Here is a 21,931-nt window from a genome sequence, read left to right as displayed (position 1 = left end):
TTCTTTACGTTTGAATTGAAACAGTATTGCAGTTAATTCGCGGAATCATCCATAAAATTGCTCATAGTGATTGTTTACTTAAAAAATGCATTGTTTGTAAAATTTAAATTGTGAAAAGTGTCTGTGGTGTCGTTAAGTGTTGAGTGTTCAGTGCTAGTGTAGTGTTGCGAGTTGCTGATGCTGATAGCTTCCAAGTTCCTGAGCAAAATCATCTGGCATCGTCTGATGAAAAATAGCAGTCAAGTGATGTTTTTTAGCTGCAATACACTTGGAGCAATTTAAATTAAATCTCCAAGTGTATAAGGACGCCCTTCTGCATATTATTTCTCCGCCAAGGTTTGTTCAAACACTCAAGTGTTTTTTTTTTTAATGTTTTAAATATTTTTCTGTCATATTCTACCGCCATTTTATTTTGACGGATGATTTTTAGTTTTCTGATTTCTAATAATTTATTTTTCAAATATTCAAATTTACCGCGCAAGTAATAATAATAATTAATAAGGTTGCATTCTAAAATGCATTACGCTACAGCTTTAAAAAAAATTTTAATGGCGCGAATTTAAAAAAAAAATTTGAATAATAATTATTAATTATTAATATTCACTTGCAATAATTAAAAAAAAAAAAACTTCCTCTATCACGATTTAATTTTTTAAAATTTATTCCACATCTCAATTTTATTTAAAAATAAATTTTCCATACAAAAAAAAATTAAATCATCTGGGTTTAAAAGTTCACCGGGTTAAAAAATAAATACCAGTGGTTCATTAGCATAAATAATTTATTAAATAAAATGCAGTGTAATATATTTATTGTTCATTATATTTAAGCAAATGTCGGTCTCCATCGATTTCCCGAATCAGCCATACAAGCCGCTAAAGCAATTTCAGCCAAATGCGTTTCACGATGAGGAGGCGATGCTATTTTATGAAATTCCTCAAGTGCCTCAGCAATTTTATCAATAGCTTCCGCTGAATTTTCTTGCTCCATACTTGTTAGTCCTTGAGTGTAGTTCTCTTCACAACGACTTAAGCTCATTATACGGGATTTAAGATTTATTTTTTTTCTACAACGCGTACACTTTACTAAATTATCTAGTTGACTTGCTTGAGGCAGTAATCCCTCGCAGTTTTCCGTCGTACACCTTAAAGTATTACCCATTAATTGATATATACCTAATTAGTATTATTATTATTATTAATATTATTATTATTATTATTATTGCTACTTAAATAAATTGGTGTATGTACATGGAAATACTGGAACCCGGTAATGAGACGATAGTTAACAATATTCGACGTACTCTGTTTTAGTACACAAATAGATTATATTTACCTAATTCTGGGCGTACAATTAATCAAGACCTCAAACTTTGGCCAATCCTCCTTACATGCATCGCAGGTGCATTTAAACCAGTATCGTCCTTCAAGGGATCGTTGACGCTCCTTCAAGTTTCTCTTTGTAAATATCGGACCGTAATTTTCGGCAATAACTTGTCCTTTTGTTAAAGTTCGGGTTGCTCTTATAATAATATCACGGCCGCTAAAATATCTGTTTAGTGAATACAATGCAGGAAATTTATTTTTTATATTAAAAAATATTTTAATTAAATTTAAAAAAAAAAATATGAGGAAATTAGTTATTCATTATTTTGACGTTAAATTTATATGGCAGTTTATTTTAAAATATCAAAGACTTTAAAGCTTAAATATTTTAATTAATTACTTTAATTTATTGGAGAATAATATGAATTACAAAGAGAATGTGATTTAATAAAATTATAATTAATTAATTAATTAATTAATAGAATTTTTATTTAATTTTGCAAGAAAAAATTTTTCTATTTTATTACAATTTTTATGTTTTGTTTTAATTTACTAAGGACAAAAAAAAATCAGTTTTTAATGAATGGAAATGAAAAAAAATGTAAACACAATTAATAAGGTTGTTACTGAGCTTTAACAATTAAATTAAAATAAACTCTGACTGCTAATTATTCCAACATTATTTTTCAGTTCACCTTTTATTAAGATTTAAATTTAATTTTTTAGAATAGCAGGCATACAATAAAGAAGTAAATAAATGTGTTCATTCAGAGTTAGAAACAGTAAGAGATATAGAGTCGAAAATGCTCATTGTAACAACATCTAATTAGTAAACGTTGAATTTAAAATAGTTACCTAGTTACGGCTGGGTAACAATCGTGATTGAAACGGGCAACTCCTGGGTAAATTGCAACCCCTAGATAAACTGTTTTGCTGCCACGGAATCGATGCTCGTTACTAACACGTGTTTCGAAAATTTCGTGGGCATTAAATTGTAGTAATTGAAGGTTTCGCAGTAAAACTGTTCCTACAGCTATTTCTTCTTCTGTTGGTGAATCTATTGTCAATTTTAATATTAAGAAATTTTTTTTAAATCATTTCTTTAATTCAGCAGGTTGAGTATTAAAAAAAACTACCCCAACATTTTTATTTTTTAATGTTACTAAAGTTCGATTGCAAAATCAAACTTTACCAAAATTTTGTAACAAATTTTTTTTTTTAGTATTCAACTCGTTGAGTCAATCGATCAAAAAAAATTTTAACCCCTGGAGTTACTATGAAATATTTTGTCGACCAGAATTGGATGAGTTCCACATTTAGACCATTAAAAAAAGTATATATATATATATATATATATAAACTTAAGTGAACATTAATTTAAAATATAAATAAATAATAAATACCGTGAGATATATTTTCTAAAAAGTAAACTTCCTGGAGACATTTAATAATAAATATCGCCATGAGTGTACGCTCAAAAAAATCAATATTCGACCTTTTGGATTTCAAAGTGACCAAATCGTACGCTCGGTCATCCACGTCATTATCCAAGCCTTCTTTGTCCAGAGAAACAGAATTAGATGAAGACAACGAATAATTTTCCTTTAGCTTTTTTTTTCTAAGTCGTCGTTTTGATGACTTGCTCATGCTGACTTGGCTTTTTGATAAATTTTTATTATTATTATTATTGCTGTCTTTTTCATTAATCCGTTGGTACAGACGCAAACAGCCTTGCAGCCCTACTTGAGTAACCATTCGTAATGCTAACATACTCAGAATGCTCATTCCTGATCCTGAAAAAAAATTTCTTACTTTTTTAAAATTTTTGTTACTTATTTGTATTTTTTAAAGAAAACATACACTCGAGATATTATAATAAATTCATAGAAGCAAGGTTTCTGAGCAGTATTATATATATCTTTAATAATTTATTTACCGATAAGTAGAACGAGGATTTTACATTCATATTTATGGTACGTTTTTAAAGCTTCGTCTCGACAGTTTCGACCGCAAAAAGCTACACTGCTACATACTGAGCAACCGACTGGGGCTCTTAACCTGCAATGCAATGGAAAAAAAAAAAAATTAAAAAATAGTAATAATGAAAATATGTCAAAAGTTTTTAAATTTGAAAGACATGAAAGATATTTGAATATTCTATTTCACATCAAAATGTAAAATGTTGAAAGTTCGTTCAACAGAATTTAACATTAAATTACTCACTTATCATGAAGTTTGAAGCACTTGTTACATACAATTCTGTATATATATAGATATGTGCTAAGAAGTTATAAAGTATTTTCAGGATAATCTTTTGTTACAATAACAGATTTTACTGCGAAAAAATATTTTTTTCTGCAATTGAGTGACTTATTGACAAATTTATTTTTTGTTAGCAACAAATATCATTAAAATTTTAATAAGAAGACTTTTTTTATGTTAAGTATAAAAAAAAATATATATGTATAGATTTTTAATTTAACTTAAAATCGAAAATTATTATCTAGAAATTTGAAAAGCGCGGGTTTATCTTTTAAATTTGTTTTTTTTTTTTTTGATAAAGATAAAAAAAATTTTCACTAAATAAATTTAGTGTAAGATTGAAAAAGTAAATTTTTTTCTTCTACACCTTCCGCTTATGTCTATAATTTACGTAGTTTACACTAAACTCACAAAGTCCTTTAATCTATTCATGGATTTACTTAACAGACTTCAGCAATTATGAAAACTTTAGTAAGTAAATACTATGATAATTGAACTTTACTAAAAAAAGTATAATTATTATTGTAGAATTTATTAAATTGTATATGAAATATTTATTAAATTGTATTGAAGTATCTTCGGTAAAAAAAAAAAAAAAGAAAAAAAATTAAACACACAATTAATCAACGGACAGCCAATCTTAAGTTAATAATTACTCTATTGAAAGAAAAATTTCAACATTTTTAATTATAATTTTCCCAGGAATATTTTCATTAGCTTTAGATCAATTGAAATTTTTCTAGTTCCGGTAATCAATCAGCTATTAATTAACAATTTTTTTATTTAACTAAAACTGTGCTTAGTGCAGAGATATAAAATCATAATATCAAGTCGGTTACACATCTAAATGTCACATAAAAAAAATTTAATTGCCAAAATTTCATACAATAAATTATCATACTAATTGTCACTTGCTCATGTATCGCAATCTAATATTTTTGCTCATATTGACACGCTGCGAAATTCAGACGTATGATATTCTGATAAGTGATAATTAGTCGTAGTGATATTTTTCGTGTGATACTTAGCCGTGACACCAATAAATCTTAAATTTGAATTTTCTATCGACAGCAAATTTTTTTTGCATCCTCTTACTCGAGTTTGCTGACGCTAATGTGGGTTACAACGATAACGTGCTAGTGACAATTTATTTTTTTTTTGTCGATTATAAATTTACATGTTTGATGCAGATAAAAAGTCATTTTGATGACCACCACGTCTCTATAAAATAGAGGATTAATTTTTTGCTGTCTACTAATAGGTTTATGCGAGCGCGCTTGGACTAAAGGATGAAAGATCAATTGTCTTTTGACGGGAATATAAATGGATATTGAGATTTGTATGATAGACAGCAAAGAATAAGAGAATCGTGGATTATAAAAGATATAAAATAACTTGCCTTACAAAACAATGATGACAATGTGTACCGTAATACTCGGGGAGAAGACATGATGCCAGAGGCGTTTCGCACGCTAATACATTTCCAATTTGAACATCCTCAGCGGCAACCGCGTGCTTGCCTGCTTCTGTAGTCTCTTGAATTTCTACAAGCTTCGAAATGCCCGGTAGCAACGGATGTAAACCTCCAGTTACCTCTGGAGAAACGGCTTTATAAAAAGAGAAACAAATAATTATGTTAAATTTCTCAACTTTCGAGTACACACTAAGAATAAAATTTAAGAAATTACTATTTTATACAGTAACGCCAAGTTTTTGCTAAAGGAAAACTGAATACAAATTTATAAAGTTTTGTATGAATTATTGTTTCAAAAAAAAATTTTATTCATCATGACAGAAGAAGTAACATTTATATTTTGTATTTTTTTTTATTTTTGTCAAATGGTCGCACGTTGGTACAAAAATTTTTCATGCTTAAATTATTAGTTTGATTGAATAAGTCAACATCGTAATTATTACTAGATATGAATAAACATTTATTTAATTAATTTTTATGTTATTATGAAAAAAAAAAAAACGATATTAAATATATCAAAGAAATTTATAGTTGACTTAGTTTTAACGGCATTGCTTTTAACGTTTTACTGCCTTGAAAATTGTACCAATATATATATATATATATATGTTTATAAATTGATATAAAAGACTAAGGTGCACTTAAGTTATCTTTGAGATCTAAAAATGTTGTACATTTACAAACACTCGTCTTTTTTTTTACTCTATTTTATCCGTAATATTTACTTTTAATTAAAAAAAAAAAGTAATTTTTTTGCATTCACTTTGTAAGAGAATAAAAAAAAAAGTTTGTCTTAAAGCTCACTGTCGGCGTAACAAAGAAATATTTTACAATTTTATTTAACTTGAAATTTTTCTCGCGTCAAATATGAAAGAAAATTGAAATGATGTGATCGACACCTATCAACGTAATCCCATATTTTATTATTCAAATTTTCAGTAAATATTCAGCATATGTAAGTGATAGATGTGGGTTTGATAAATATAGGGTATAAAAGTATGAATATTCAACTATCATTCCAATTTGGGAGGTAAATTCACTTTTATTTTTAATAATTCCCTCATTTGCTTCAAATGTAAGCGTCTACTCATTTTACTTCGATATGCTCTTTAATTATTTACGTTAATTATTACAGGGCTTTTTACTAGTAAATGTGAAAGATGAAATTACTTTTAAAAATTTAAATTAAGTCTGGATCAGATTACAGATAGAATAAAATATTCCCGTATTTTCGACTCGTACATCTTAGATATTTTTACATTCTATGTATGTTGCACCATGAAATTGATAATAAATGTCATGTCATAATATAAATATATCTCATTTTTCTTTTTAAGCTCAGAAAGTCATTTAATGCCGCAAAACTTATCCGATGGCTGTTATTCTATTTAAGTTGTAAAAAATTCCTACGTGATACAATAAAATAAATGATTTATGTTTTATTCTGAGACTATAACATTTACATGAATCTAGGTCAGGGCTGGTAAAATTCAATGAAATGGGCATTCATAAATTTTATTAATTTTTTTTTTTCCAAAATACTTTGAATTTTTTATCGATTAATTTTTAATGCATAATTAATTTTTTCCATGCGTTCGAAGATATTTTTATTCCACTATTACAATGAAAATGTTATTTTATACTTTTTCATTAATTAAAACAAAGTATCAAATATCAAGAGAAAGAGTATTGTCCACACATAGTTTTTCTACCCCAATCTCCATCAAAGAAAAACAATGAAAAGCAAAAATTTATTAAATTGGCTTGTAGAGTAGAAATACCAATTGGCTACTTAAGGATCAGTTTTGGACACGTGAAAAATTCAAATAAAATAATTTGTAAATTACGCATTGACATAATTAATTTTTTACATGCATTTGTTTACAACACTTGACACAAATGACGAAAAAAATAAATTACAAATAATTGTAAAATAAGTCATTTAAACGATTTTTTAACTTAAATGACTGTTTTAAGACGGGATAAAGTACACAAATTTTCTATGACTCCAAGGACCTACATCTGCAAGTCTTATTTATTTAAGGAAACTTGGCTTTGAGACGAAATAAAATTTGTCATGTTCCGTTAAAGGACATCTCAAAGTTGTCTCTGTGCTAGTTGGGGTTGTTACAGCGGAAATTTTATTCTATACTTTTCCATTAATTAACATAATGTATCAAATGTCCAAAAATAGAGCAGTGACTACAAATGCAACTTCTACCCTTTTAGATCATATTGTTTACATTAAATTTTATGTCTTACCCGATCTTAAGTCCTAATTAAAAATCTTTCTCAAAATTCCTTTATCTGAAGCATTCCGTACTTTTTTTTCTAAATGTACTTAACTGTTCTGTTTTCGTACATTAAAACCGAATACATTAGTTGGGTTCCAAGGGTCGACGGAGCATTTTATCACTTTGACCCTCAATTTACGTAAATCTAATGAGATCTGCAAGAACTAAATTATTTAATCTCGAAATTCATTGAAGAATAAATTTTATTGTGAATATTTTTGTGTCTCTTTAATCCTCATATACATTTTACTCTTGTATTATTCAGAGAACATTACGACAACGAATTATATTCAATAAAAAAAAAAATTTAGTGAGCGAAATATTACAAAATTTTAATTAAATGCAATTTATAAAATGAATTCTACTGAATTGTCTTAAATAAAATTTAAATTCTGTGGGTGATTAAGTAGATATGTATATTTCAATGTAAACATATTTATTAGTAGAATAATTAAACAAACCTCGTCGATTAAACTTTTCATAGAAATGGAACAAAGAACAAACTTTACCCTTGCTGATATTATTTATGTATTTTTTGGAAATTAAATTAACATAAAGTTTGTTTGTATCATTAATCAGCTTATATTTAGACCATACTTATTGTTATTATTAAATATGAAACTGAATGCTCCATGATAAAGTTCTTAAGTGATATAGATATATACAGAGGAATGTATAATAAATAGCTCATATATGTCAGGGAGGGTGAGCTAAAAATGAGGTAACTCGAAGTTTTGGGAAAGGTAATTTATTTTAAATAGTATTTTGTTTGATGCTTTTATTTTTGAAAATTTACAAGTATGTCGACTTATTTAAATTTCGTTAAAAATATTTTGAAAATTTTTTTGATTTTTTTGAGGTGTCATTTTGTCTAAAAATAAAAGAAAATTTGCAATGGAAACAGAATTTGTCTAATTTTTTATAAATTCAAGCAAAAAATTAAAAATTCAGTGCACTCTGGCCCAAAAAGTGAATTTTTTCCTAAAGTCTTTATTTGCTAGGACTTTATCTATATTTAGTTCCTCACATTTCACGAAATAAATATTTTTCACACAAACCACAGAGTTTGTTATGCAAATTTAACTTGACCTTTTGAATATCAACAAACTATCAATGGCCACTTCCCCGTTTGCCTCTTTTACTGTCCTCCCGTATATTCTCTAGCTCCTTTAATTAGTTACTTCTTATACCAATTAAAGTTCAAAATAATTAATAAGATAATCACTGCCAAAAAATATAAATATTTTTGACAACCCCCATGGCTCTTTTCAATCTATTTGATCATCTGCATGATTTCATATAATACTGATACATTTTATTGTTCTTGTGCATAAAACATTCCGAGTAGTTTGTAACTGTCAAGTTTAGGTTCCTCGACATTTTTGTTTGTCTATTAGAGCAACCCGACTGTATTAATATTTGACCCCCAACTCCCGAGGATGAGTTACTACCTGGCACTAAACTTCCGTTCGCAAGAAAGTTACATATTTTATTTCTTTTCATTATTATTATCATTATTATCACGAAATTAAAAGATAAAGCCCACAATATTATTAATTGCTTTGATAAAATTTATATTTTTTTAAAACGTGACCCCCTACCGTGACTTTGGTACATTAGTTAGACCCGAGACCCCACATGCTAAATTTTAAAAAATTTGACTTCCATCATTAGCTTTACAGACACAAGTTTTTCCTTCGCTTGCATATTATTTTTTTTTTCAATAGAAATTTTCAACAGCGCATTTTGCAGAATAGTTGAATTTATCAACATATAATTTATATATCTCGTGATGAATGTAAATAAGTCGTGAGTTGCGTTAACTCTACCAGGCTTTTGTCTAACGTAAAATCGATTGCTCCGGTTCTTTATGTATACGTGATAAGAATCGATTATTCTAGTCTTTATAGTTGGTATAAATTTTTTTAACAACTTGATACTTTGAAATTGTGGAAACATAATAAATATCTTCAACGTACCATGTTTTTTTTTTGGTATAAAGTTGAACAAATAAATAATTTAAATAAAAGTTTTTGAATTTTCGTCTGAACCAGTATTCCATCATCTTTGTAATTAAATTTCTTTTTTTTTTTTTTAAGTAATAAATAAACTTTACTGTACTAAAGTTTTAATTAATTGTGTTTTAATAATTTTATTGACTAAATTACGAGGGCGTATGATAATTTTATAAGAAAATTATCAAGTTTTGGTATTTAATTAAATTTAATAGAACATTAGTTCGTATTTTTTTTCTTTTTGTAAATATGAGAGCTTATTGTTGAGATATATGATAGTTATATATTATAATGGCTTCGATCACTATGGTATTTTAGATAACATCATACACTGTATGATAACAGTATATTATTCGTAATATATTGATTTCACAGTAGATGGATGTGTAGATATACGGCTTGAATTAATACAATGTAGATCGAATATGGGGTTCATTGCTATTTGCATGTATACATTTGAATTTGACTTCGAGTAATTGTACACCGAGTATTATTTTTATTTCCCCGTTTTTATTAGATTAATTACATGACAACCTTATTATTTAATTGCATTACTATTTTAAAATCACTTGGACAAGCTAGTACTTGTATAATTTAAAAAACTACTAGTATATTTTATTTTTTGAAAAAAGTTGGAGTGCAAAATTATGACGGGAAATGAATTCAGAAATTTAATTATTAGAAATAAATTTCAAAGTAATTATTCGGTAATTTATTCACTGAATTGATGAAATTTTACTTGAAAATATAAATAACTAATTATTCTGCTTAATAATAATAATAAAATACATAAGCTGAGTAGTTTATTCGGAATATTTTCAATGAAATGTTTCAAAAAAAATTAAGAGTTATCGGAAAACTTCTTAGTTCAGTTTGAAAATTCATTAACACCCAAATTTCGGAGAGTTAATTTTTTTTTACACTGATTATTTTGAGATTTTTTTTTTATTGAAAAATCATTTTTTTTGTCTAAAGTAATCATTTTTCTACGACTTAAAAAAACATTAGTATTCATTTGTTTGATGATTTCAAATTTTATTTTGGCTTTTCATAGATTTTGAAAATTTTTAATCTCTTGGAAATATCAATAGTTATACCTTTCTGTAAAATGAAAAAAAGTAACCGATAATAATAATAATAACAATGACATATTTTATTGAACATGTTTATTGGAATTGAAAATAAAACTGAAATGTCCGACAAAAATATCAGTTTCAATAGAAAATAAAAAAAAAATTTATATGCGCATTTTCATGGTCCTTTGAAGTAATATATAATAAAAAGAGTATAAAAAAATATATCTATGTACAGTACTCGATGAAATTCTTTTTATCGGTTTAAATTGAATTGAGGATTCGAATTAAACTTATATTTGCACTCATTCTGAGCAAACATTCGATAAAAAATTTTTGCCCCTGTATGTACTCATAATAAAAAAAAATATTATTCGAGTATTAAAAACATATTTATGAATTTACATTATTGTGATATTTATACATTTTCATTAAATCCGAAATAAAATTATTTAACCGTATATAAAGTGTTAACTATATCTTTCCATCCGGTTAACTCTATTCTATATTTTGAAAACAATCGGACTCGATCGACGTCACAAGAAATTTTTAGTTATTTAAAAATTTTTTCAATTTTTTTGTCGTTTCAATATATCGACAGAAAGATTACGTTGGTTGCGTCACTCAACTCGATAGGGCTAAAATTTTCCAGCAACATCTGCTGAGCGCGAAAAAATTTAAAATAAATTGAAGGAAAAAATTTAGTAATAAATATATTTTCTAGACTCTCCATCATTTCCTTTGATATTTTTCATGTAAAATTATTAATTATGAAATTATTTTATTTTTCACATTAAAATTAATATGAGAACATCAATAATATTGTGTTGCATTATTCAATCATTTATAAAATCACAAAAAGGATAAACGGTTTTCATTAAAAATTTTCGATATTCACAATTCCTGTGTGATTCATTAGATAATATTTTGTGATAAGATTTTATAAGAAACCATTACTGTATACATCTTATCCTGCATAGTGTCCTATAATTTACTGTTGTTGAGCTCAAAGGGGCCATTAGTACGGTAACACAGTGGGTGAATTAACCCCCGGGTTATCAAGACTTTGATGGTTTGATACCAAAGTATCTAACACTTTGATGCGAATCTTACATGGATAATCCACTTATCTACTGTCTATATTTAGGACAAGGGTGAGCAAAACGGACCACGTCAATAATTTGGTATACATTTTTTTTTTTCTCAAAGAATAGTAAGTTTTCACATATACGAAAATTAAGAAAAAAAATAATTTATTAAATCTGGAAAATAATTCTGAATATAGAAATAATAATATTGGATTGATTATAAATTTTTATTTTTGATTATCAAATTTTGAATTTTGACAATGAAAATAAAAATAAAAAATGTATAATTTTTTTACCTTTATCGTTATTATTAATTTAAAAAAAAAGTCAAATATATCGAATTTAGTATTTCATTGACGCTCGTGGCTTCATAAAAGATTCAATATCCACTGACCGTTTGCGTCAATATAAATTTTAATTTACAATTTTTCTATTTAAATTTTCAACAGCTCTAGCTTTTCGTTAATGGAAACAAAGTTTTAAAGTTATTGATTCTTGTGAGCAATTGATATGTCGAGAATTTTATTTTTTTGTTTTCCGTGAATTTCGGGCGTGAAGACCATTATTCTATGCTGTCCACTTTTGCGTGTGTGAAAATAGTGCCGTAAAAGACCAAGAGTATTTTAGCAATTCAAATAGTATTCAAATTCTCTTATTCGCACTCGCCCTTTGCTGGCTGACAATAACTTCAATTTAGTGGAAGAAATAATATTTCCAATTAATTATTTCATTTAATATTTATTTTTCATCTTAGATACCGAGTAGATGTTTGATTTGAGTAAACATATAATCACATACTTTGTTTAAAATTTTTAAAAAATAAGCAATGAAATTAATAATAATTTTGAAAAATTATATGACCATTTTTACTTAACAGTTATAAATATTATTTTGAAAGCTAAAGCCCTGTGGCGAAAATTTTTATGCTTTTTGGTCTTATTTCAATCTATAAAACTTTCTGTCACTTTTTCCGACAGTACTAGATACATAGCCTATTTATACTATACAAAAACTATACTGACTATAAAAGTTTAAAAAACTTGAAAGTTCTAATGGTTTTTCGGGTGAATTAAGATAAAATTGGGTGTGAAAAAAATTAAAGGATCAAGAAGTTTCTCTAAGACTTTCTAGGAATTTTAAAATGGATGACAACGAAAAATTATTAGTACATTAAAAAATAAATTTTACAAGCTTAAAATATTTAGTTTTCAATTTTTCGATTAAAAAAATTATGAAATGAAAAATTTTTGAAATCTTGAACTTCAATCAACTTATTCAGAGCAATGACGCCTAAGTAAGTCAATATAAATTTTATAAAAATGTAGTTTTAACCTATTTGGTCTGAATGAAGAATTTGAAAAATTTTTCTATTAGAAAAACAATAAATTTCTCATACAAAAGTGGTTGTCATTTGAAAATCGTAAATTTAAAAGAAATGAATATAGAAGGTTTTCCAATTTTTTCAGACTTGAATTTCTAAATAAAATTTTTTTTTTTTTTCAAGTATTATATAATTTACAAATGTCCTTACGTTTGTGATAGTTATTGTTCCATTCCCTTTTTTTAATCCCACTAGAAGATTCACAAGTGGCTATTGATTTTTTTGACTCTTCAAATAGACGATGACACTCTTGCAATTTCCGTTCTAATTGTTCTCTGTAATTGCATATAACAATTTTAATACTATAATTAAATCAGTATGCTATTAAACTGAAAAAAAATATAAATACATTAACAACTGAGTTAAATAATCAAATTTTATATTCAAGTAGTCACATACTAATTGTAATTATTTCTGGGAGTTAGAAAATTACTTCTACCTTTGATGAGAACAAACTATTAATGAACCTCGTTATTAATTAATATTGTACATATTCTGTCTGAGTACATTGCTTTGTCAAGTATTGTCATCAAATGTACTTTATTCTATTACAATAATTTATAATTTTCACATTAGTAATGAGTAACAATATATATATATATATATAATCTCGAAGACATAATTTCATAAAAGACTATTATAATAATACTGAAGTTCGGATGTAAAAGAGTAATCTACAGGACAAAGAATGTTTCTGTAGCACGAATACTCTCTTCACTTCTATTCTAATGGAGTATTAGAGTGGTAAAGTTGGTTAAAATAAATTAAGAGTCTATTACAGCTTAATAAAACTTTATTTAGAACGTACGCAAACTATGTATAAAAATTGTTATTTAAAGTTATTTTTGACTCGACTTACTATAAATAAAATCTAAAAAATTTTTAGAGTCAACGCAGATCAAATATGGAGTGAAGGGAAAAAATCGGGAGTGAATTCGGATTTTATTTCAATCTGCATTCACTTCGATTCGGAGTTTAAATATTAAAATAAACTCCCCTTCGAAGTGAATTTCGCTCTGAAGGGAGGGTACATATGGAGATTAAATAAATAAACAGTCATCTACTCCGGATTTAATGCGCCTTCACACCGCATATTTTTACAGTGTACGGTATGATAATTTTAATTATTATTATTATTATTATTATTATTATTATTATTATTATTATTATTATTATTATTATTATTATTATTATTATTATTATTATTATTATTATTATTATTATTATTATTATCATTATTAATAAATATTTATTTGAGGTAAGAGTAAACTATTTGAAATAAACAAAAATTTAAGATTTATTTTTGTCTTCCTCTGCATAGTCAATAACTTCTTATTAAAAAGCTAACGACTTTCTGTGAACTCTGAGGTAATTATTAATCATCTAAAAAGGTACTTTCGTGACTATTTAATTGAAGATAATAAACCAACAGTTGTTTTAATTTATATTCAATCAAAAATATTATAATCTATTTACATAAATATTAATGCGGAATATGAATTTAGATTTGTTTATGTTTTTTTTTTTTTTTTTTTTATTATTTATTTATTTATTTCAATCAATCGAAATGGTAGGTGTATTTTATTTAAAAAAAAATATTATATCAGATATATTTTAGCAGTATTTATTTGTTAAATTGCATTGTGCGCAGTGCTGTTGTTTACAAAATTTTTATTTTTAGTTTAAAAGTTCCCTTTATATTTACATTATTTTCTTTTATTCACTGTTGAGTAACGTTGTTTGCCCGATCGAGCTATTGACTCGACTCGGGTTAAAAAAAAAAAAATGATAATTTATGGGAGAGAGCTGAGAAAATTCAGATAATAAAGAAATCGCGGCATTCGAGAACAAGAATTAAAAATTTTTTTTTAATTGTTCAAGTATTTAAAAAAAATGATTGTTGAAAAAAAAATAGATTTTTAAATTTCCGGCGAAATAGAATATCCGAGAAATATATGGGACAAGTTTTGCAATTCATGTGTAAATTGCAGTAATGAATGTGATGTTCAATTCCATTTGAGTGTAGAAGTGTCGAACATTTAATTTCAAAAAAAAAAAAAAAAAAAAAATCACAGATAAAGCTCTGACACCGCAAAATGTTTGAAAATAATTTTGATAACTGTAGAGTATTATTGAAAAACCTTTTTATACCAAATTTGTCTACTCATGGTTAATTTGATTTTTCAAAAATAAAAACTTTTTATAATTTTTAAAAATAAAATATAATTAATCCTAAATAAAATTTATCTTTCGAAACTGCTTCAATATTTCACTTTTGTATGGTAACTTTTAAAATTCGGTCCTAAAACTATTAACTATCGAATTTGATCAATACCTTTTATCTTAATATATTTTGTACAATTTTAATAATTGTTTCGAGTCCAGTTTGCCTCAGTCTCGTCTATTTTATTTTATTGCCTTTTCCGGTAAAGTTTGCGTGAGTGGAAAGTCATTGTTTTAGCTTGTATATTCTCAATAGATGTGCGTGTCTATAAGCTCTGCATGCTTACCTGCTATTATCAAATGATAAGAAATTTAAATTTTTATATAGAGATGATTTTGATTGGCGCAGTATCAGATATTTTAAATCATTTAAATTTATTTAAGAAAAAAAAACTACCATCGCAAATTTTATCTTCAGTTAATCTATCCATTTAAATATATGTATTTATATATATGTTAACTCGTTCAAAGCTACATTTTTCATCAAATATATTTTACTTTTTTTTTCAAGAGAATTAAACCTCTATAGAATAGCAGATTAAAATTATTAAAAAAAAAATTACTCTATATTAATATTGAAATTCGTACTTTTATGGAAATGACAGGGATATAAATTTAAGATTTATTTTTTAAATTGTTACTCATACTAAAAAAAAATATTGAAATTTAAATTCCATATGAAAAAAAAAAAAATATTTTTATTAAATAAATTGTGGTGCGTTCTCGTCTGATTTTGCTATTTTCTTTGGAAAAGAAGTGGAAATACTTCAATTTATCGACGAGCGGGTTTGTAATTTTTACGAATGATATAACAGAGTAAATACGAAAGTACAAATTTACGTTTCAGCCTCGTCTAACTTTAGATAATATTCCCAGCGGTCATACTGCCTTCACAGCTTTGTTTACATTACGCAGTACACACACGAATACTGAATATACCAACAAGTTTTTGTTCAATAAAAGCGAACAATAGGTCCGCGAAGTGGAATGATCAATTTAATTACGATTTTTATAATATTCTATTTCCATGCAGCTTCAATTTTTCCCGTCTATGCTTTATCATCTATCGTATGATAATTGCGAGATATGCAGGCGATTACATTTTCATCAGAAGCTTATATAGAAGTATTAAATATGTATGTGTATTACCTGACATTTTGTGGTGATTCAATATCTATAGCTTTCAAGTCATTAATCGCGAACTCGTATTCTCCCAAAGCCATTAAAGCTTCGGCTCGCCCAAGCAGAGCAAGACTAAGATTTAAATCCTCTTTTGTAGATTTATTTTTTCCTGTAAATTTAACTCTTTTAATTATTTATTATCTATTGATTTTATACTTTGTTTTAATTTTGGAATTAAAAAAGATCTGGGAGCTGTTATTGTATTAAAATTTTAATTATTTATGGGCGAAGGAAATTAGTTTTATTTTTAATAGATTTCACTAAAAAAAATTTAAACTATCTGATATTTTTCTCATCATTAGTTTCAATTTTTTTTCAACTTCCCGCCATGAAAATTTCAAATTAAAAAAAAAAAAAAATGAAACTGAAGTTAGTAGACAGTTAAATATTTTTGAATTTTTTATTTTTCAACAAAGGAATTGCAAAAAAACAAAAATAAAAATATGCATATGTAGAAAATTAAAAAAGCTACAAGTAGAATTTTTTAAATATTTTGTTTTTTATAATTTATAATTTTTTTAAATATTCAAAAATTATTAGACAGCTAACTTTACTATCATATAAAAATTACACTTACTAATTCAAAAATTTTTTAAATGCGCATTTTTCTTAAAATTTATTTTATTAATTATTTATTTTATTTATTTATAATTTTAAATTTGTCCGATGTCTGCTACATTCACACTCATTCGAATAAACAAACCGTGACATTCTATTGATTGACACGATCATTTTTTAAAATTTTTTCACTTACTTCACTCACGCACTAAGAATAATTTACGTACTTCATTACTATCACGCACACATTTTTTTTACTGAATAATTCAATTAAAAAATGTCTTATTTATTACAATAGTGAATTTAAATAAATTGACCCCAAAATGTTTACACTAGACTGTGAAGTGTAAAACTAACCTCTCTTAATTTTAAATTACCCACAAGACACTGTAGTCGAAAAATTCGCCGATTTAATTATGAATTATTTGATTCGGCAATTTTGAAAAATTTAAACCAATAGGAGACCGTGAAAATGATGAAGCTCTAGCCAACTTTACATTGACGCTCATTAGTACTTCATCATTCCCATTGTTCACATCTCCGGTAATTTTGCTTGATCTATTATTAAATAAATAATTAATTAAATGAGTTTATTAATTAATATATTGACATTAATTTTAAATTAAAGACAGATACAATTTACTATTTAATTATAATACAATGTTTGAAAAAAAGTGCGCGGCAACGACAATGGATCGATCAGTGTAGAAAAAAAAATTGACCGGAATAGTGACTAAATAAATATGTCAGTAAGATTTAGTCAGTATTTAGTGCAGTGAATAAAAGTAAAAGATGTTTTATTTTATTTTTAACGACTAAATCAAGTCAAGTGTCGATCGATAATTTCGTGGAGAAATGGCGGGCTAGAGTTCTTGGAATTTCTTTGTCCAAAGGTTTCTATTGCATTTCTATCTACTCTACTTTTATATTTAAATGTTCCAAGCGCAGCTCTATTTATTTTTTTTTATTTTAAAGGTCTATTTAATTCATCAGTTTTTTTTTTTTTTTTCAAATAACAATTATATTTTTCTATTTCTAGTTTAAATTTTGTTGTCATAGAATATTCCGCCATTTTCTCACTTAAAATTCTAAGTTTCGATTCGAGATAAAAAGTCGAATGTCATGATATTTAAATTTGTGTAATCGATAATCAAATCGCAGAATTCGGTTCAATTTTTTTTCAGTCGGTAGAGCAGTAGTGAGTTGATCAGTAAGTGAGTAATTAAGTGAAATTTTATTTTAATAGTGAGTGAAATTTTTTTTTAATAAAAAGTGAAGTTTTGTTTGAATATAAAGTGAAGTTTCATTTTAGTCGTGAGTTGTTTTATTTTAATTGTGAGTGAACTTTTATTTTAGTAGTGAGTTTTATTTAAATAGTGAAAATAAATGAACAAGTCTTTAGTGTCTTTTTGTCTTCGACTCCTTGACAAAGTCAATAATTTTCTGTCATCATTGAAGACATTGCGACAAGAAAAATAGCGAATGGTGAGTCAATTTTAATAAAATTCAAATTTATTTCAAAATTTACATAAAATTATCCGACATATATTTTTTTTATAATCCTATTTAATGCAACACAGTAATAGTACACACATACATAATATATCTCATCACAATAACATAAATATTAATCGTTTTAAAAAAAATAATCGACAGTCCACAGTAGTTTCCATCTTTTATTTTATTTTATAATTTCCATATGTCAATTTATTATTTGTAATCGCAGTTTTTTATTATCTGTCAATTAGTCGGTCCAATTGTTTTGCTCAAATGTAGTTTGCTTTTATTGGTACATAAATAATTAATTATCTCATAAAAAAATATAAAATATAATGATGCTGAAGTTAATAGACATTGTTTTAAAAAAATTCCAAAAATATTAGACGTCGGCTAACTTCAGTATCATAAAATATATCAGCCGCCTTGATTTTCTAGACAAAAATCTAGACTTTTTTTTTATGTAAAGTAATATAAAGTAATAATACCTGTGTCAGGAGCTCGTAATACGGCTTGACTGAAACAAAGGAGCGCTCGCTCATTATCATTTGAAGAAATGAACTTCAAACCTTCAAGTCTTTTATTTATTGAGACTTGACCGTCTTTGTCTCTGAATAAGGGTTTTACACGTGTGAGAATTCCCATTACAACATGTTTTATTTTACCCTCTGTGAAAATACACCGTATGCGTTCTTCATCGCTGTTTAATGCACCAAAGACATTTTCAATCCAAGAATCCTCTACACTGTTACATACAGTGTCGGTAAAGTCTTTGAAAAAGCCTCTTTTGCCAGAATAGAGTGTCTCGGATGAACAAAGTCTTCTATAGAACTCAATATCATTTAATTCTTCCATAATAGTTCAATTCTACAACAGAAACATAACGAAAGTATTATGAAGTTTTAATTGATATTTATTTTTATCTGCACTCCTCAGATAAATATACTCGGTTTCTTTTTCATTAACCAGAATTTTATTCAATAAATACGATACTGTCATCATTTCCTTTCAATTAATTATTTTAGCTCATTAATTGAAGTTCCGGTCTAGAGTTCTAATCCTTATGACTTTACCTCAGGACCTTCTATGCAAATGAGAGGATTTAAACATTAGAATTGAGAATTTCAATCATTTAGATGTCACCGATTTATAGTTCGTTACTATAACAAGTCAAATAATTACAAACTTTATAACTCTCATATAAAAATTAATTATTTAAATATTACCAAAAATTATTTAAATTTCCATAGTATTAAAAGTATCGAATCTTTTTCTCTTGTCTGATGGGAAATTTTTAATTAAATAATAAATTATTAAAAATTAAAGTTTTGTATCTTACCGACAATTTAAAACGTGCATGGAAAAAAATTAGTGTTGATTTGAATGAGCTGATTAAAAAAAGGGGAGAGCAAATCAGCTGAAGTTTTTATTTTTATAAAAATAATTCCATCACTATTAGGTATTTTAACGTTCAAATAAAAATCACCAACATTTTTTTTTTATTATTCTGAATTACTCCTATGTCACACAAAGTTTGCGGTGACTTTTCATTAGTACAACGCTTGTATGTTAATAAATTAATGTCAATAAATCTGTTAGTTTTATTCATTCCGGACACAGAAACATTAAAAACCGTCAGAAGTTGTGGACAGGCATACAAAGGCAGCGATAATTAAATTTTATTTATTTAAAAAAAAAAAAAAAATGAAACAGTAATTTTAATTAAATTAAGTAATAATAGAACATGAAAATTTGTTTTTCTGGTTCCATTGACTTACTATTTTCTTTCCGTTATTTATTTAAATTCCACATAAAAAAAGATATCAAACGATTTTTAAAAATTTAGTTTAGATAATTTTATCGTACAAAATAAAATAGTTAAAGTCTAAGTTTAAGAGCAAAACCGAACAGTGATGGTACTGATGTTTAAGCTCTCTTAGCACTAACTACAGAATCCGGATATAGAAGCAGGGAGACCCGAACCGTCGTTTTAACACAAGTATTTTCATCCGAGTTATTTTTATTTACTAATACACCGAATTCACGTGCTCCTGTAAAGCTTTAACTTGAGCGTTAAACCGTCGAGTAAAAAAATTTCAAAGCTTATCTAAGTACTTTTAATCTTCCAGACAAAAAGTCACTGAATTGGGCGCACCTGCGTGATTTTAATACTTACATGAAATATTAATGGTAAAAAACCAAAAAAAAAATATCGGAAACCCGAAAATTATAGTGCATATTTCATGTTGCGTTATGGATTAAATTTGGCTTGATAAATTTGATACTGTTATGCAGTGTGACTAATGAGAGAATTGGACATTCTAAACCACTAGAAGCTACTCAAATTAAATTAATTGTCTGTTTAATTATGCCGTGGTATATCATATTATGTTTTCATTAAAGTTATCTGAAACTATATAAATTTTATAATTGGTATTGTTTTTTATCCAATATAAGACATATTTTGATGAAACATTTTTTTTTATTGTTTACTGGCGACATATACATAAGAGTAAGACAAGTTGGTTACCTAAAACAATTTGGTCCAAAATTGGCCCGACTTTTAAAAGAAAAAATTCCATGCTACCTAATTGTCCTATTTCCATCGGAAAAAAACTTAGTGGCGTTTTCAAAATGGTAGTAAACAATAACATATTCTTTTTTTTTTTTTTAAATAAAAAATTTAGTGTGTATCAACTCTTGAAAGTCGGCAGTACTAAACTAATATCCGGGTTTTAGATTTCCAATTAAGTTTTAAATATTTGTGGGACTCGAATGATAAAATCTTCCGAGAAAGATCATCTTAGGCATTTTTTCGGAAGCTGAAAAAAATTACTGTAATGATAATCAATTAATAAATTAATAAAAATCTAGAATTCGTGAGTTTGTTGATTAGGAGCCAGCCTTAAGTAAACCATCAAGATTCAAATAACATGGGTAAAACGTCACAATAGTCGTCAAGATGATGGTTTCTTGAGTGCATCAATATAAACAGATCCATTCTAGCCAGAGACAGGCATATGTTGACGTATCCTACCCTACACCTTTCTACTATTCGGCCCGAGCCAAAACACTATAGCAGTCTTCAATGCGTTGGTCCAGTAGTGACCGGAAACGGATAGTTTCCTAACAGTGTGCATTTACTCACACACTTTGGAGTCTTATTGTTCTACCGTAATCAAATAGTTGAAGTATGTCAATATTGACTATACGAAGATTGCAATTTTTGTTGTAAATTTGAGATGACCTTTTACACTTCGCTGTCCATCTTACGGCAATTTTTTAAAGTCCTCTGTAAAACAGATAATTATCTTAATTTAAAACTAATAAATTGGCGGGGAAAAAATTTCAAAATTTTGAAATTACCATTTTGCCTTTATCTTTTAAAATTTCCCAACACTTGGATATTAGAACTACGTATTTAATAAAACTTAATATTCAAAATAAATTAAAAAATATTTTTTAAATTTACTTACTGATAAAATACGTGAATAAATATTTATTTTACGCTCTCAAAAACACGTTTATAGTAAGTTTGTAATTCACATCTGCTTCTTTG

The 21,931-nt window shown here is 26.5% G+C and overlaps 2 protein-coding genes across 6 annotated transcripts in view; one reads left to right on the top strand and one right to left on the bottom strand.

The window, feature by feature from the left end:
• Positions 1-771: 771 nt before the first annotated feature.
• Positions 772-20,297, bottom strand: LOC103571244 (SET and MYND domain-containing protein DDB_G0273589). 4 transcript variants are annotated; one of them, XM_008549335.2, is made up of 10 exons: positions 20,151-20,297; positions 18,861-19,239; positions 16,285-16,426; positions 13,063-13,187; positions 4,987-5,194; positions 3,262-3,383; positions 2,729-3,118; positions 2,181-2,382; positions 1,336-1,551; positions 772-1,144 (listed from the first exon to the last, which is right to left on the bottom strand). In XM_008549335.2, exons 2-10 carry the CDS (start codon positions 19,225-19,227, stop codon positions 826-828), a joined length of 2,091 nt encoding a protein of 696 aa, XP_008547557.1. In that variant the 5' UTR covers positions 19,228-19,239; positions 20,151-20,297; the 3' UTR covers positions 772-825. The 4 variants fall into 4 exon arrangements, with proteins under 4 accessions (XP_008547557.1, XP_008547558.1, XP_053599114.1 ...); XM_008549336.3 differs by lacking the exon at positions 20,151-20,297 and adding an exon at positions 19,712-20,008; XM_053743139.1 differs by lacking the exons at positions 18,861-19,239; positions 20,151-20,297 and adding an exon at positions 16,895-17,887.
• The window catches only part of LOC103571306 (growth factor receptor-bound protein 14), a 200,799-nt gene continuing 196,945 nt past the window's right edge, over positions 18,078-21,931 (top strand). For both annotated transcript variants that reach the window (XM_053743145.1, XM_053743173.1), the window contains exon 1: positions 18,078-18,360. The gene's annotated coding sequence lies outside the window, so the exon portion shown is untranslated. The remainder of the gene's footprint in view (positions 18,361-21,931) is intronic.

Source organism: Microplitis demolitor, chromosome 1 (genome assembly GCF_026212275.2).
Source record: "Microplitis demolitor isolate Queensland-Clemson2020A chromosome 1, iyMicDemo2.1a, whole genome shotgun sequence".
In the NCBI taxonomy this organism is placed as follows: domain Eukaryota; kingdom Metazoa; phylum Arthropoda; class Insecta; order Hymenoptera; family Braconidae; genus Microplitis; species Microplitis demolitor.
Note: the sequence above shows the minus strand (reverse complement) of the source record. Positions and strands in the feature narration are given on the sequence as shown.

Coding starts and splice junctions, on each gene's coding strand:
- LOC103571244 (XM_008549335.2), bottom strand. CDS start 19,227: ATGGAAGAATTAAATGATATTGAGTTCTATAGAAGACTTTGTTCATCC. Junction 16,427..18,860: donor ATTACGAGCTCCTGACACAG/GTATTATTACTT, acceptor TTAAATTTACAG/GAAAAAATAAATCTACAAAA. Junction 1,552..2,180: donor TGTTACCCAGCCGTAACTAG/GTAACTATTTTA, acceptor TTCACTAAACAG/ATATTTTAGCGGCCGTGATA.